The sequence below is a fragment of the Mesoplodon densirostris genome, chromosome 1 (assembly GCF_025265405.1).
Source record: "Mesoplodon densirostris isolate mMesDen1 chromosome 1, mMesDen1 primary haplotype, whole genome shotgun sequence".
Classification (NCBI taxonomy): Eukaryota; Metazoa; Chordata; class Mammalia; order Artiodactyla; family Ziphiidae; genus Mesoplodon; species Mesoplodon densirostris.
In genome coordinates, this window is record NC_082661.1 from 113,721,258 (window position 1) to 113,738,672 (window position 17,415).

The following is a 17,415-nucleotide window of genomic DNA, read 5'->3' on the forward strand; positions in this document are numbered from 1 at the left end:
AACTGTGCAGGTCAGTATTTTACCCTCAGCTTTTATTGAAAATATTCCCTTTCTAAGTAATTGCATGATTTCTCTTTTCTGTTGAGCAAGAAATCTTAAAATCTTACTTTTCTTCAGCACCATGAATGGAGTTTAATACTTGGCGTCAGAGGGGACATGGTGTCCAGACCATGTCCACAACACTGGCTAACTTAACAAATGGAAGCTCCTCGATTTGCTTATCCTCTGTGCGTCATAAGATTGTTGGAAAGTGTTCTGAGGTTCTTAAATGAGCATTAATGCATCAGTATAAAATATTCTCCTAGGGGGTGGAATGGATTGGGAGATTGGGATTGACATATATACACTACTATGTATAAAAGAGATAACTAATGAGAACCTACTGTATAGCACAGGGAACTCTACTCAATGCTCTGTGGTGACCTAAATGGGAAGGAAATCTAAAAAAGAGTGGATATATGTATACATACACCTGATTCACTTTGCTGCACAGCAGAAACTAACAAAACATTATAAAGCAACTATACTCCAATAAAAATTAATAAAAATAAAGAAAATAAAATATTCTGGTATGGTATAAAGTGATAGGATAATTTTTTAAGAAATCACTAAATGTGCTGATAGGATACAGGCAGGGTGAATCTCTGTAAGAGGTGAAGAGAGATACTTCATTTTGGGAAGCTTCCCATGAATCAGGGCAAAATAGAAATTGTGACATTCAGAAGCAGTGTGCAAAAAGATGCTTATCTGCTGAGCTTTTTTCTTTTTTCTGTTGGGAAAATGAGTTCACCAGGTCAATTCTTTAGATATTACAGTACATTAAATTAGAGTGAATATGTCTCCTCTCATGGTGAATGGTTAGTTACGCAGTGTTGCTGAAAAGGCTCTATGCATGCCTGTAACAAACAGGATATCAAGGTCAAGGATATTATTATTAGATACTCCCCAGAGACCCAGTCTTTCCCAGCATCTAAACAAGCCCCAGTAAGAAATATACTTACTATAGGAGTTTTGGAATCTGTTGGGGACCCTTTTACCTTTGAGTAGTATTGCCAGATTCAGCAAATAAAAATACAAAATGCATGGTGAAATTAGGATTTCAGATAAGCAGTAAATCATTTATTGGTATAAGTATGGGACATGCATCATACATATAATGAAAAATTTTAAGAATGTAACAAATTTCAGATTGTTTATCTGAAATCCAGATTTAACTGGGCACCTGAATTTTATATGACAACTCTGTTGGGCAGACTGAATCTTGATTATAGTGCTTCGTGAGAGTCTTTCATTTCTGCAAGAGCCATGGTTGGGATGTGGACTTTCCTAGCTGCATATGTAATTGGTGGGCCGAAAGAGGCAGGAACTTGAACAAGCCGAATGCTTACAAAAGAAAACATTTTGGACTCTTCCCCCTTCACTTCCTCCCCTCCCCCAGTTTTTTCTCTTTTAGGCAGGGTTCAGGATTTCAGTGTTCAGATGCAACATCTTGATAATAATCTAAGATCTCAGTGGAATCTTTGAATTATTAGTTTGTCTTTGAAGATTTACTGCTATTGATGGGCACTCCTTCAGCTAGCATTTTTTATTTGCTGGGCTGTTTGTTTTTCCTAGAAACCTGCCAGGAATGTTGTAGAGGAGACTGATGTTTGATGTTTTCCTTTGATCTGTAAAGGGCACAGCATCTCCTTTGCACCCACCTAACACCATTCCTGACTTCTTTCTTCTGCCTGCAGCGAAACTAAACAGCAATAAAGGTCTCTTCTTGAATTGTTCATTACCACTGTTATAAATTTAGGACAGAAATGAAAACCATGGTATTTGTTTTGCATTGTTGTTTTTCCATTTATTATAAATGTGCTAGTTTTAAAATTTGTGCTCTCATACTTATTTTTACATTTCAATCACATAATATTTGAACAATACATTTTCCTATTTCTCTGTCCACCCCCCAATGCTACTCCTTTAAGGAAAACTAATACTATTTCATAAATTTCATAATTTCATTTCACTAAAATTTCAAATTTCACTGTTTCACAAGCCAAAACCTGTTTTATAAATGTGAGACTCTAGGAACAGTCTCTTAGATGCAAAACTCATTTGTTTGTATACGTTTAGATAGACTGAGGTACATAAACGAGTGTTCTAAATTGTCTGGAATTATTTTTCCAACACCTAACAACATACCTTGGGATTTAGTTCAGCCTTGTACATGTAAAGTGTTTAACATTCATAACGTTTAGTTGTCAGTAAACACAAGATTGGACTGTGTGCTGTCAAAATGGAAAATTAAACGGGACAGCCTACAAGTCATCTTTGTGATTTACTTTGTAAGAAACACCTTTGTTTATTTATTTATTTATTTTAAGTATAGTTGATTTACAATATCGTGTTAGTTTCAGGTGTACAGAAAGTGATTCAGTTTATATATATATATATATATATATATATATATATATATATATATATATATATATATATAATCTTTTTGAGATTCATTTCCCTTATAGGTTATTTCAAAATATTGGGTATAGTTCCCTGTGCCATACAGCAGGACCTTGTTGTTTATCTATTTATATATAGTAGTGTGTATATGTTAATTCCACACTCCTAATTTATCTCTCTCCCCCTGCCTTTCCCCTTTGGTAACCAGCCATAAGTTTGTTTTCTATGTCTGTGGGTCTATTTCTGTTTTGTAAATAAGTTCATTGTATCATTTTTTTAGATTCTGTGTATAAGTGATATCATATGATATTTGTCTCTGTCTGGCTTACTTCACTTAGTGTGATAATCTCTAAGTCCATCCATGTTGCTGCAAATGGCATTATTTTCATTCTTTTTTACGGCTGAGTAATATTTTAGTCTGCGTGTGTGTGTGTGTGTGTACACACACACATACACACCACATCTTTATCCATTCATCTGTTGATGGACATTTAGGTTGATTCCATGTCTTAGCTATTGTAATGTAGTGCTGCGGCGAACATTGTGGGTGAAGCACCTTTGTTTAAAGCATAATGTTTTATTTAAAATGTTACGGTTCTAGAAATGTTTTATTTTCAGTAGTACTGCTTTTACTGTGCTTTCTCTATTCTCATAGGGATTTTCATGTAGGATCCTGTTTGATGCTTATTGTAGGACAAGTACCACCACTTTTTCATCAAGCTCCTACTCAGATTTCAAGGTCCAACTCAGATTCTACTTCTTCTGTGGAATACACACTAGACCAGGACTTTTTTTGTGTTGTGTGTCCTTTCTGGAGGCATAACATAATCTTTTCAAAAGCAGGAAAAAAAAATACATTGCATTACAGAGGAAATTTAGTCACATTGAAGTAATCAAAAATATTTTAAAATTATGATCTAGTTAGATATATATTTTTCTTTTTTAGATCTATATTTCTTTACTAAATAACATTAAATAATAATATCTACTGATGGATCTAATAACTACTAAAATTTGTGGTAGTGAGGAGAATAAAGACAGAAATGCAGGAAAGGATAGTGCACTGGTAGTCAGGAATCCAAGTCTTGGCTGCGCTACCTCTGTGATTGTGACCCCAGTATCCCCCACTGAAATGGGATTGGATTAGATCAGAGTTTCTTAAAGTGGGACACGAGGCCCCCTTACATCAGAATCCCCCTGGCACATTGTTTTAAACAGCAAAACCTGGGCCCCAGCCCAGTCCCACTGCGCGCACACCCTGGGGTGGGTTCCAGTAAGCTTTCCAGGTGACTGACTGTTTTTCAGGTTGAGTTTGAGAAGTCCTAGACTAGGTAATCTCTTAGGTAGATCCGTTTGAACTCTTAAAAAAAAAAAAAAAAAAAAAAAAAAGAGGCTAGGGAATTCCCTGGTGGCACAGTGGTTAAGAATCCTCCTGCCAGTGCAGGGGACTCGGGTTTGAGCCCTGGTCGGGGTAGATCCCACATGCCACGGAGCAACTAAGCCCGCGCACTGCAACTACTGAGCCTGTGTGCCGCAACCACTGAAGCCCATGTGCCCAGAGCCCGTGCTCCGCAACAAGAGAAGCCACCGCAATGAGAAGCACGTGCACCGCCATGAAGAGTAGCTCCCGCTTGCCACAACTAGAGAAAGCCCATGCGCAGCAACAGAGACCCAATGCAGCCAAAAATTAAAAATTAAAAAATACATATATATATAAAAACGAGGCTAGCTACATCTAATCTCTTTAGCTGAGTGATAGAAATGTGTTTGTTAAAACAGAACTGTGTTCTTCACACTAGGAGCCTTTTCTGTGTGAAAAGAAGACGAAATATTTCCTAGGCAGCTTCTGGTAGTCAGTGATCCTCTGATATCACAGCAGGCAGACTCAGGACCTGATTCTACTGCAACAGAGAATTTAATTTCCTGCGTCGACAATTTCCCCCTCTCCCTTGGGTTATTTTTGTCTCATGTAAGTTTGGTACTTTCTCCCATCTTAAAACGTCTGCCCTTTCCATCCCTCCTCTCCCCTTTCCATTGGATCTCCTGCAGATGAGAGGAGTCTGAGCCCACTCTCCTCTCAGTCTCTGGAGCTTGTCCCATGGCCCTGCCCCAGCTGCTTCTAGCAGGGTCACTTTCCGACTGCTAGATTCACTGGCCAAACTCAGCTGTCGCCTTCCGAGCATTCACAGCCCTGGACACGGTTGTCCACTGTCTCCACTGCTTTCCAGGACACCACCCTCTCTCGGGGTTCTCACAACCTCCGGGCCCCTTCTTTTTGCCCTGATATCACTTCTGACTTTCCGAGATTCCGAGTTCCTTTTACAATCTGGTAATCTCTGTAGACCCACCTCCCAGAAGAAAATGTATATGTTTATATTGACAAAATTTATCATCAGTATTATTTTCATCCTCTTTAATTATGGTGACTACTCCGGAAGTTTCATTTGTTTAAAAGAGTTAAAGGGCATAAGCCAAAATAGTGTTTATCATACATTTTTGGCAATTCATGTATTTCATCATTCTCTGACATGATCAAATGATGATATTAACATTTACAGCTTTTTGTTTGTTTGTTTTTGTGGGTTTTTAAAATTTTTAAATTTATTTATTTTTTAATACAGCAGGTTCTTATTAGTCATCCATTTTATACACATTGTGTATACATGTCAATCCCAATCACCCAATTCAGCACACCACCATCCCCAGCCCCCCACGGCTTTCACCCCTTGGTGTCCATACATTTGTCCTCTACATCTCTGTCTCAACTTCTGCCCTGCAAACCGGTTCATCTGTACCATTTTTCTAGGTTCCACATACATGCGTTAATATACTATATTTGTTTTTCTCTTTCTGACTTACTTCACTCTGTATGACAGTCTCTAGATCCATCCACATCTCAACAAATGACTCAGTTTCGTTCCTTTTTATGGCTGAGTAATATTCCACTATATATATGTGCCACATCTTCTTTATCCATTTGTCTGTCAGTGGACATTTAGGTCGCTTCCATGACCTGGCTATTGTAAGTAGTGCTGCAATGAACATTGGGGTGCATGTGTCTTTTTGAATTATGGTTTTCTCTGGGTATATGCCCAGCAGTGAGATTGCTGGATCATATGGTAATTCTATTTTTAGTTTTTTAAGGAACCTCCATACTGTTCTCCATAGTGGCTGTATCAATTTACATTCCCACCAACAGTGCAAGAGGGTTCCCTTTTCTCCATACCCTCTCCAGAATTTGTTGTTTGTAGATTTTCTGATGATGCCCATTCTAACTGGTGTGAGATGACACCTCATTGTAGTTTTGATTTGCATTTCTCTAATAATTAGTGATGTTGAGCAGCTTTTCATGTGCTTCTTGGCCATCTGTATGCCTTCTTTGGAGAAATGTCTATTTAGGTCTTCTGCCCATTTTTGGATTGGGTTGTTTGTTTCTTTAATATTGAGCTGCATGAGCTGTTTATATATTTTGGAGATTAATCCTTTGTCCGTTGATTTGTTTGCAAATATTTTCTCCTATTCTGAGGGTTGTCTTTTTGTATTGTTGATGGTTTTCTTTGCTGTGCAAAAGCTTTTAAGTTTCATTAGATCCCATTTGTTTATTTTTGTTTTTATTTCCATTATTTTAGGAGGTGGATCAAAAAAGATCTTGCTGTGATTTATGTCAAAGAGTGTTCTTCCTATGTTTTCCTCTAAGAGTTTTATAGTGTCCGGTCTTACATTTAGGTCTCTAATCCATTTTGAGTTTATTTTTGTGTATGGTGTTAGGGAGTGTTCTAATTTCATTCTTTTATATGTAGCTGTCCAGTTTTCCCAGCATCACTTATTGAAGAGACTGTCTTCTCCATTGTATATCCTTGCCTCCTTTATCATAGGTTACTTGACCATAGGTACGTGGGTTTATCTCTGGGCTTTCTGTCTTGTTCCATTGATCTATGTTTCTGTTTTTGTGCCAGTACCATATTGTCTTGATTGCTGTAGCTTTGTAATATAATCTGAAGTCAGGGAGTCTGATTCCTCCAGCTCTGTTTTTTTCCCTCAAGACTGCTTTGCCTATTTGGGGTCTTTTGTGTCTCCATACAAATTGTAAGATGATTTGTTCTAGTTCTGTAAAAAATGCCATTGGTAATTTGATAGGGATTGCATTGAATCTGTAGATTGCTTTGGGTAGTATAGTCATTTTCACAATATTGATTCTTCCAATCCAAGAACATGGTATATCCCTCCATCTGTTTCTATCATCTTTAATTTCTTTCATCAGTGTCTTATAGTTTTCTTCATACAGGTCTTTTGTCTCCCTAGGTAGGTTTATTCCTAGGTATTTTATTCTTTTTGTTGCAGTGGTAAATGGGAGTGTTTCCTTAATTTCTCTTTCAGATTTTTCATCATTAGTGTATAGGAATGCAAGAGATTTCTGTGCATTAATTTTGTGTCCTGCAACTTTACCAGATTCATTGATTAGCTCTAGTAGTTTTCTGGTGGCATTTTTAGGATTCTCTATGTATAGTATCATGTCATCTGCAAACAGTGACAGTTTTACTTCTTCTTTTCCAATTTGTATTCCTTTGATTTCTTTTTCTGCTCTGATTGCCGTGGCTAGGACTTCCAAAATTATGTTGAATAATGGTGGTGAGAGTGGACATCTTTGTCTTGTTCCTGATCTTAGAGGAAATGCTTTCAGTTTTTCACCATTGAGAATGATGTTTGCTGTGGGTATGTCGTATATGGCCTTTATTATGTTGAGGTAGGTTCCCTCTATGTCCACCTTCTAGAGAGTTTTTATCATAAATGGGTGTTGAATTTTGTCAAAAGCTTTGTCTGCATCTATTGAGATGACCATATGGTTTTTATTCTTCAATTTGTGAATATGGTGTATCACATTGACTGATTTGCATATATTGAAGAATCCTCGCATCCCTGGGATAAATCCCACTTGATCATGGTGTATGATCCTTTTAATGTGTTGTTGGATTCTGTTTGCTAGTATTTTGTTGAGGATTTTTGCATCTATATTCATCAATGATATTGGTCTATAATTTTCTTTTTTTGTAGTATCTTTGTCTGGTTTTGGTATCAGGGTGATGGTGGCCTCATAGAATGAGTTTGGGAGTGTTCCTTCCTCTGCAATTTTTTGGAAGAGTTTGAGAAGGATGGGTGTTAGCTCTTCTCTAAATGTTTGATAGAATTCACCTGTGAAGCCATCTGGTCCTGGACTTTTGTTTGTTGCAAGATTTTTAATCACAGTTTCAATTTCATTACTTGTTATTAGTCTGTTTATATTTTCTATTTATTCCTGGTTCAGTCTTGGAAGGTTATACCTTTGTAAGAATTTGTCCATTTCTTCCAGGTTGTCCATTTTGTTGGCATAGAGCTGCTTATAGTAGCCTCTTAGGATGCTTTGTATGTCTGTGGTGTCTGTTGTAACTTCTCCTTTTTCATTTCTAATTTTATTGATTTGAGTCCTCTCCCTCTTTTTCTTGATGAGTCTGTCTAATGGTTTATCAATTTTATCTTCTCAAAGAACCAGCTTTTAGTTTTATTGATCTTTGCTATTGTTTTTGTTTGTATCTCATTTATTTCTGCTCTGATCTTTATGATATCTTTCCTTCGGCCAGCTTTGGGTTTTGTTTGTTCTTCTTTCTCTAGTTCCTTTTAGGTGTAAGGTTAGATTGTTTATTTGAGATTTTTCTTGTTTCTTGAGGTAGGCTTGTATAGCTGTAAACTTCCCTCTTAGAACTGTTTTTGCTGCATCCCATAGGTTTTGTATCTTCGTGTTTTCATTGTCATTTGTCTCTAGATATGTTTTGATTTCCTCTTTGACTTCTTCTGTGATCTCTTGGTTATTTAGTAACGTATTGTTTAGCCTCCATGTGTTTGTGTTTTTTACGTTGTTTTCCCCTGTAATTCATTTCTAATCTCATAGCGTTGTGGTCCGAAAAGATGCTTGATATGATTTCAATTTTCTTAAATTTACTGAGGCTTGATTTGTGACCCAAGATGTGATCTCTCCTGGAGAATGCTCCGTGCACACTTGAGAAGAAAGTGTAATCTGCTGTTTTTGGATGGAATGTCCTATAAATATCAGTTAAATCTATCTGGTCTCTTGTGTCATTTAAAGCGTCTGTTTCCTTCTTTATTTTCATTTTGGAGGATCTGTCCATTGGTGTAAGTGAGGTGTTAAAGTCCCCCACTATTATTGTGTTTCTGTTGATTTCCTCTTTTATAGCTGTTAGCAGTTGCCTTCTGTATTGAGGTGCTCCTATGTTGGGTGCATATATATTTATAATTGTTATATCTTCTTCTTGGATTGATCCCTTGATCGTTATGTAGTGTCCTTCCTTGTCTCTTATAACATTCCTTAAAGTCTATTTTATCTGATAGGAGTATTGCTACTCCAGCTTTCTTTTGATTTCCATTTGCATGGAGTATCTTTTTCCATCCCCTCACTTTCAGTCTGTATGTGTCCCTAAGTCTGAAGTGGGTCTCTTGTAGACAGCATATATATGGGTCTTGTTTTTGTATCCATTCAGCGAGCCTGTGTCTTTTGGTTGGAGCATTTAATCCATTCACGTTTAAGGTAATTATCGATATGTATGTTCCCACGACCATTTTCTTAATTGTTTTGGGTTTGTTTTTGTAGGTCCTTTTCTTGTGTTTCCCACTTAGAGAATTTCCTTTAGCATTTGTTGTAGAGCTGGTTTGGTGGTGGTGAATTCTCTTAGCTTTTGCTTGTCTATAAAGCTTTTGATTTCTCCATCAACTCTGAGTGAGATCCTTGCTGGGTAGAGTAATCTTGGTTGTAGCTTCTTCCCTTTGATCACTTTAAGTATATCATGCCACTCCCTTCTGGCTTGTAGAGTTTCTGCTGAGAAATCAGCTGTTAACCTTATGGGCGTTCCCTTGTATGTTATTTGTCATTTTTCCCTTGCTGCTTTCAATAATTTTTCTTTGTCTTTAATTTTTGCCAATTTGATTACTGTGTGTCTCGGTGTGTTTCTCCTTGGGTTTTCCTGTGTGGGACTCGCCGCGCTTCCTTGACTTGGGTGGCTATTTCCTTTCCCATGTTAGGGAAGTTTTCGACTATAATCTCTTCAAATATTTTCTCAGGTCTTTCTCTCTCTCTTCTTCTTCTGGGACCCCTATAATGCGAATGTTGTTGCATTTAATGTTGTCCCAGAGGTCTCTTAGGCTCTCTTCATTTTTTTCATTCTTCTTTCTTTAGTCTGTTCCACAGCAGTGAATTCCACCATTCTGTCTTCCAGGTCACTTATCCGTTCTTCTGCCTCAGTTATTCTGCTATTGATTCCTTCTAGTGTAGTTTTCATTTCAGTTATTGTATTGTTCATCTCTGTTTGTTTGATCTTTAATTTTTCTCGGTCTTTGTTAAACATTTCTTGCATCTTCTTAATCTTTGCCTCCCTTCTGTTTCCGAGATCCTGGATCATCTTCACTATTATTTTTCTGAATTCTTTTTCTGGAAGGTTTCCTATCTCCACTTCATTTAGTTGTTTTTCTGGTGTTTTATTGTTCCTTCATCTGGTACATATAGCCCTCTGCCTTTTCATCTTGTCTGTCTTTCTGTGAATGTGGTTTTTGTTCCACAGGCTGCAGGATTGTAGTTCTTGCTTCTGCTCTACAGCTGTTTTATAGGCATACTTAGATTTCCCTGACAGTAAGATTTGACTGCCATGATGCAGTGCTGAATGCTGAAATTTAATGTGTCTAAAGATCTGTTTTGAATCTCTTGGAAAGCCTTGACAACAGTCATTACATACAGCAATATGATTAATAATTTTTAAATTCTTCTAGAGATTATTACTAAAAATTGTTATAAAACCTGAATATAAATTGTGATAAAATATCCTATATTTCTATAGAATTCTTTCTACATGCTCTATTTTAGTCCCATATTTGAACTTTCATTTAGTTCAAATTATCATTTAAAAGATTTTTGTACATAATGCTGTTATCCACAAATGTTTTCATTTCTTTGTGTTCTTATTCGATCTTTGTCTAGCCATAGATATGATTCCTCTGTAGTTGTGTCATGTACAATTTGGTTCCATTTTTAGAAATCTCAGCATTATTCTGTAAGTAATTTTATTAAGTATTATAGCTAGAATATTTTAATGACTATATCTGTCTGGTTTACTTAATAGTTCCTGTCCAGCTGGCATTTTTATGGTTTCCAGAGTTGCTCAATTACTGAAAAAATGCTATTATATAAAATCTTTGTAAAAGCAATTTTGTTTTTATTTTTAAATTATTGCCTGCTGACAGATTCCCAGGAGTATGATTATACAATCAAGAAGTAACCCAACCTTTCAGTCTTTGAGTGTTAGGACTCTATTTTTTGCTAGATTTGTTGAAAATAGTTTCATTGCTTGAATTTACATTTCTTTTTTAAAAAATATTTTATTAATTTTTTTGGCTGCGTCGGGTCTTTGTTGTGGTGCGTGGGCTTCTCTCTAGCTGTGGCGCGCGGGCTCCAGGGTGCGTGGGCTCTGTAGTTTGCCACAGGCAGGCTCTCCTGTTGAGGCGCGAGAGCTCAGTATTTGTGGCGTGTGGGCTTAGTTGCCCTGCAGCATGTAGTTCCCTGACCAGGGATCGTACCCACTTCCCCTGCATTGGAAGGTGGATTCTTTACCACTGGACCACCAGGGAAGTCCCAATTTACATTTCTTAATCATTAGCAAGGTAAGACTTTTCCCCCATGGATTTAATACTTCTCTTTCCTCTTTTGTGAATCATCTGTTCCATCTGTCTGTTTATCTATTGGGATTTTACATGCTTGCATCAGCACACAACCCTTTCTGATCAATTGTACAAATTACCTTTTTTTTTTTTAGTATATTACTCTCCCTTTTATGCTGATTCTACTTTTTCAGCATACAGAAAATTTTGAAAACCTTCAGAACATTGCCTTCTGGTGATGATACTTTCTTTTTCCTTCTTTTTAAAAATTGTTTAATTGCTTTTATTTGCTAATATATTTGTAAATGCAGGCATTTTACATTTGTGGCGGAGTGACAGTTTATAAAGGATTTTTGTGTGTGTGATCTTATTTAAAGGTCCCCATAGATGATATTTTCTTTGTTCCGTTTCTCTCCTTTCCCAGGCACCCAACGGGAGGTTCCTTCATTCGTCCAAACAAAGTAAATTTTGGAGTAGACTTTCTCACTGCAATTAAGAACCGCTATGCGTTAGAGGATGAACCAGAGGAAGAGAGAAAAGAGCAAATTGTTACAATTGGAAATAAACCTGTGGAAACCATTGGTTTTGACTCTGTTGTAAAACAGCAAAGGTAAGTGGAACTGATAATGGTAGAGCCGACTTTCACAGTTTCATCGAAGTTCAGGATTTAAGGTCAGCCGACTGCATGTCAGTGCTCAGAACTTTGCTCCCAAAGTGGTCTTATCTTTTCTGCAAAACAGTAAATTGAGATCAGAGGAATCCAAGGATTGAGTATTCAGGGAAATTAAAATCCTTATTTTAGCACAGGACTTTCCTAGATTGGAAATGAAACACTGATTTGCCCATTATGAATATTTATACCATACTCTGTTGTATTGACTAATTATGAAGGAACTAAGGTTGACGTCTGGATGATGAGTCAAAAATGGAAGCAGAAGTCTACATTGTTACCTGTGCCGTGGAGCATGATGGCACCTTCTAGAACCCAGTGGTTCCCATCTCTGGCTGCACACCCTCATCACCTGGGCTCCTTTTGAAACATGCAGAATCCTGGGTCCCATCCCAGACCTACTAGATCAGAATACCATGCATGGGCTCTTGCTTTTAAGAAGTACCCACAAGTGACTGTGTAGCAGTCTGAAGGGCACTACATAATGCATTTTGAAACTGCTGCATTTGAACTTTCTCTGTCCTCCCCAACTCTCTGAACACAGTGATGCTCTGTAGACAGGCTCACTGCTCCTTCTGAGGCACCGCGTGAACCAGAGAGTGTGGAAGCTGATATTCACACAGAACCACGCACAACTGCACACGAACCTCTCAGGTTACGCTGGTTTAGCAGTGATGGTCAGTGCGTGGTGTTTGACCCTGACCTGGATGAGGCGTCAAAGTAATGACCCCTGGTGGCCACTTCGGAGAGTAGATTTGCCGCTACTTGGCATAGGCCTGCGATCTTTTACTTTGTCTCTAAAGTAAAAGAATTGAACTGTCGTTTTGTTCAAAGTAAAATACTTTGCTATCTTTTTGTTGCTTTTGTTGTTATTATTGTCATTAAGATTTAACATGATACAGAATTTAAGTGCACACGGGGACAGTGTTGAAGAGTAAATACATTTCTTTTTTTTTTTAATTTTTAATTTTTTTTGAAATTTTGGCCACACTGCACAGCTTGCGGGATCTCAGTTTCCCAACCAGGGATTGAATCCGGGCCATGGCAGTGAAAGCACCAAGTCCTAATCACTAGACCATCAAGGAACTCCCAGTAAATTCATTTCTTGATATCTCTGCTTTTTAGCACAGATGACCAGCATTAAAAAAAAAGAAAACTCAAAATAAATCAAGATTTTTGAAAAAGCAATAACTTGACAGTTAATTACAAACAATATACATTCATTGTTGAGGATTTAGAATATATAAATTGAACAGAAGAGTCATGACTAATGCACCACTGAGAGATTACTAACGTGAATGGTTTTTGCTGTTGATTTATAGAGCTATGTGCTTCATAGGGTTAAAGTTCTTTGCTTTATTTTTTCAATTTATTTATTTATTTTTTAATTAATTAATTTATTTATTTTGGCTGCTCCGGGTCTTAGTTGCAACATACAGGCTCCTTCAGTTGCAGCACACAGAGTTCTTAGTTGCAGTATGCATGTGGGATCTAGTTCCCTGACCAGGGATCGAACCCTGGCCCCCTGCATTGGGAGCGTGGAGTCTTACCCACTGGACCACCAGAGAAGTCCCTATTTTTTCCATTTAAAATGCAAATATTTAAGTATCATTTACCCAAAAGAGGCACTTTTTCCCCCTCTATTGGTTAATCTCTTTCAAAGAGCACCATGGGCTCTGTGAATATTAACAACAGATGCGAACAGATTTTTCCTCCCCTAGTTTATGCGCAGCTGCATAACTCATGAAGTTTTCTGGTGAATGACTCTACTGCCTGAGTATCAGTGTGTTCAGTAATTAGCTAGTGTCCTTCCTGGAAAGGACCCAATGTTGGAGCCAGTCAGGCTGGGTTCAGGTGTCAGCTAAGCCACTTTCTAGCCCTGACAGCAGTTAGAGTTAGTTAATTCTGGCTTCTAAGCCTCTGTTTCCTCATTTCCAGAGTAATACCTAAGCTATTAGGCCGTTGGGAATAGCGGTTGAGATCCTGCCGTGAATGGTAGGCATCAGTGCTGGGGATGGAAACCTCTACTTTCAGCCACTGTATTGTCTCCTGATTAATTCCAGCTGACCAGCTTTGAGTTGGTAGCACTGAGAAAAGACATAATAAAGGAATCAAAACCAAATAAAGACCATTATGTATGGTTTCTCCTTGGAGATGGCTGTGGCTCTGGAGTGGTGTGAATTCAGACCTGGATCCCTAAGCTTTGTACCAAGGTTTCCGGGCCTGCAGGAAACTCACCGGGGCACAACAGGGTATTTTGAATTTTAGAGGGAAACAGTGACATCTGTTGGACACGGTGCAAACTACTAGTTGGAGCTAGTTCAGTTTCATGATATTCCTACTGTTCCTTTCCATGGTGTCATCTCCCTGCAGAGCTGGGTTTTTGGCCGTTCTTGTGCTGAAAGAAAAGCCGGTATCTCCTGAAAATCATCATGGAATGGGAAAAGGAGGTGGTGAGGGTCCAGTCTGATTCCAGCGTTCGGGAAGTTGTGCAGTGCCCACTAGACAGACACTAGTTTGGTAGGACATAAATAATTATTAAGTTGTTTGGCCCTAACTCCTTACTAAATGGAACTGTGAGGTGTTTCTTTTGGCCTAGGGGCACCTTGGAAAATTACTGAAACACTGTGAAGGGCCCTGTGAACTGAGAAAGTTTGGGAGCCTCTGCCCTGGAACATTGCTGCTGTCTTTTCCCCCTAGTTTCTGGTGATTGTAATAGCTGATGCCTTGCATGGTGGTCTTAGTATTCCCCCCAAAGGTTGTCAGTTTTATGTTTATTTTTATAAATGCTTATAAAGTGACTTACTGTATGTCACGCAATATTCTGAGAGTTTCACAAATACTGACTCACTAAATTATCATAGCATGGACTTCCCTGGTGGCGCAGTGGTTAAGCATCCTCCTTCCAGTGCAGGGGACACGGGTTCGAGCCCTGGTCCAGGAAGATCCCACATGCCGCGGAGCAACTAAGCCCACGCACCACAACTACTGAGCCCGCGGGCCTAGAGCCTGTGCTCCGCAACAAGAGAAGCCACCGCTGTGAGAAGCCCGCACACCGCAGAGTAGCCCCCTGTCACCACAATGAGAGAAAGACCGCGTGCAGCAACCAAGATCCAACACAGCCAAAAATAGATTAATTAATTTTAAAAAATTATCATAGCATTTTAAAATTGTAAAATATACATAATGCGTAATTTACCATCTCAACCATTTTTAAGCGTATAGTTCAGCAGTGTTCGGTACGTTCCCACTGTTGTGCAACCGTCATCACCTTCCATCTTCAGAACCTTTTCATCTTCCCAAACTGAAACCCTGTAACCCTTCAGTAACAGCTGCGCATCTCTCCCCACCCAGCCCCTGGCAACCACCGTTCTACTTCTGTCTCTGTGGAGTTGGTGCCCACTTAGGTACCTCATATAAATGCAGTCATACAGTGTTTGTCCTTTTGTGACTGGCCTATTTCACTCAGCATAATGTCCTCCAGGTTCACAAATGTTGCAGCATGTGTCAGAATTTCTTCCCTTTTCAAGGCTGAATAATAATCCATTGTATGGATTGACCACACTTTATTCATTGGTCAGTGGACACTTGGTTTGCTTACATATGACGGTTGTGAGTAGCACCGCCGTGGATGTGGGTGTGTAGATGTGGACTCTGAGGCACACGGATGTTAACTCACCCAAGGCCAGAGGAGCGGTGGAATCGGGATTGGAACCCAGGCAGTCTGGCTCCAGGCCCTGTGTTCTTAACTCTCCGGCACTGTAACACATGGGCTCTTTTAATGAATAGAACAGCACAGCTTCTCTACACTGAAAAAGTGGCTTCTGAGAGTATCTAAAAAAGCTGAAGACACGCACTCACGCTCTCTAGGCCGTATTCCTAGAGAGACTTTCCCACGTGAGCACAAAAACTATACAGTGGTGTGTCCTTCAGCACTGTTGGGACTAATCTACCTGTCCCAGGGGAGGAATAAATTACCTGTGGTCTCTCCATATAGTAACAAACTACAAGGTGTGAAGGTGCATGCTCTGGAGCACGTGTCCACATAGCTACAGCTTACTGCTGAATAACGTACTATTGAGGGAAAATCAGTTGCAGGAGGATATACGCAGTACACTACCATTTATGACAAATTTCTTAATATACAAAAATACTGTAATTGTTTAGGGACATGGAAATATGTAGTAAAGCTATTAAGAAATGCTTAAGATTAAGTCAACGTCGAACGCAGTGCCCTGGTTCCCTACGTGGAACAGAGGAGGAGGAGGGGAGGGGGTGATGGAAAGAGACTCAGAGGACTTCACTTATGTGTGTCATGTTTGTAACGCTTTATTTCTTTTTTTTTTTTTTTTTTTTTTTTTTTACAGTAATGCTTTATTTCTTAAGTTGGGTGGTGGCTACTGGAATTTGTTATTTCTGGTGCCTTTTTATATGTCTGAAATGCTTTTCAATTTTTTAAAGGGCCGATGGATAGCGTACGTGTTTATGCATACATGTGAACTATGTGTTTTTCATGCAGTCAGCTGAGCAAGTTGCAGGACATTTCTTTGAGGAACTGCGCAGTAAATGGTCCTGGTGACAAAGGAGGAATTGCCAAAGCTTGTCCTAGTATCCTTCCCAATGAGAAGTCGTCACTGGGGTCTGACTGGCTTTGACACTTGAGCCAGACACCCTGGTTGCCTACCCAGTGTCTGTTCTCCTAACAGGGACTCGGTCTCACCTGGGGTTGTCACCGCCCAGGTAAATTGTTACCTTCCTAGACCCTTTGCTTTCACGTGAGGCAGTGTGACTCGCCCCGACCAGGGAGATGTAACATGGGAGTTTGTGGTGGGGGCTCCTTCAAGCGGGACAGACGTGGCTGGATCTGCTTCTGTCCATTGCCCTCCGTCCTCCCCTGCCTTGAGTGCACACAGAAGGCCCAGGGCTCAGCAGCCAACCTGTGGGAAGAACGCCATCCAGGGAGGACTGGGAGGGAAGGGATGGAGAGGGGCCAGCATCCTGGATGGTACCCGGGCCACTGCGCCAGCCCCAACTGCCTTCCTGTGAGGGAGGAAGATAAACTCTTTCCTTTATTAAGGTTCCTGTTCATGCAGCTGGATGCAGTTTTGTTATAATACCTCAAAACAGGCTTTTCCGAAGTGTGTCATCTCTTATCCCTACCTTCTCTTACGAGTGTGTTTTTTTGCCCTGTATTACTCTTATTCCCACAACTAAAAATACAGGAGGTAAGTTTAAAAAAATTCCCAGTAAACTTGCTCCATTCTGTAGTCTGGTGGAACACAATTCAAGTGCTGCTTGGATCTGTGTCTCCTGGGCTGCAGTCCAAACAAACCCCAAATAAACGCTTTTTTTTGGCCTTAAAAAAAAAAACCCAGTGGCGAATGAAAGACTTTCTCTAAGCGAATGAAATAGACTCCCTAACTTTAAAAGGTCTTCTCCCAATTCCTTAAGCCTGCCTAGTCTGTACATAATAGTTTATGCAAAAGGTAGCAGCTTACAATCAGGTTTCTTGACTGAAGAGATGGCAGATGAGAGTAGCTTTCTTTAGCAAAATGTTTCTAACCACCCTGGCGGTACCTGCTTTGTGGTGACAGGAAAGGTCGTTC

The 17,415-nt window shown here is 39.3% G+C and overlaps 1 protein-coding gene across 3 annotated transcripts in view; it reads left to right on the top strand.

Moving 5' to 3' along the window:
- Positions 1–17,415, top strand: part of TBCE (tubulin folding cofactor E) — a 132,398-nt gene that overhangs the window by 99,530 nt on the left and 15,453 nt on the right. For all 3 annotated transcript variants that reach the window (XM_060108039.1, XM_060108048.1, XM_060108056.1), the window contains 2 exons: positions 11,564–11,749; positions 16,329–16,417. In XM_060108039.1, coding sequence (XP_059964022.1) covers positions 11,564–11,749; positions 16,329–16,417 — 275 coding nt within the window. The remainder of the gene's footprint in view (positions 1–11,563; positions 11,750–16,328; positions 16,418–17,415) is intronic.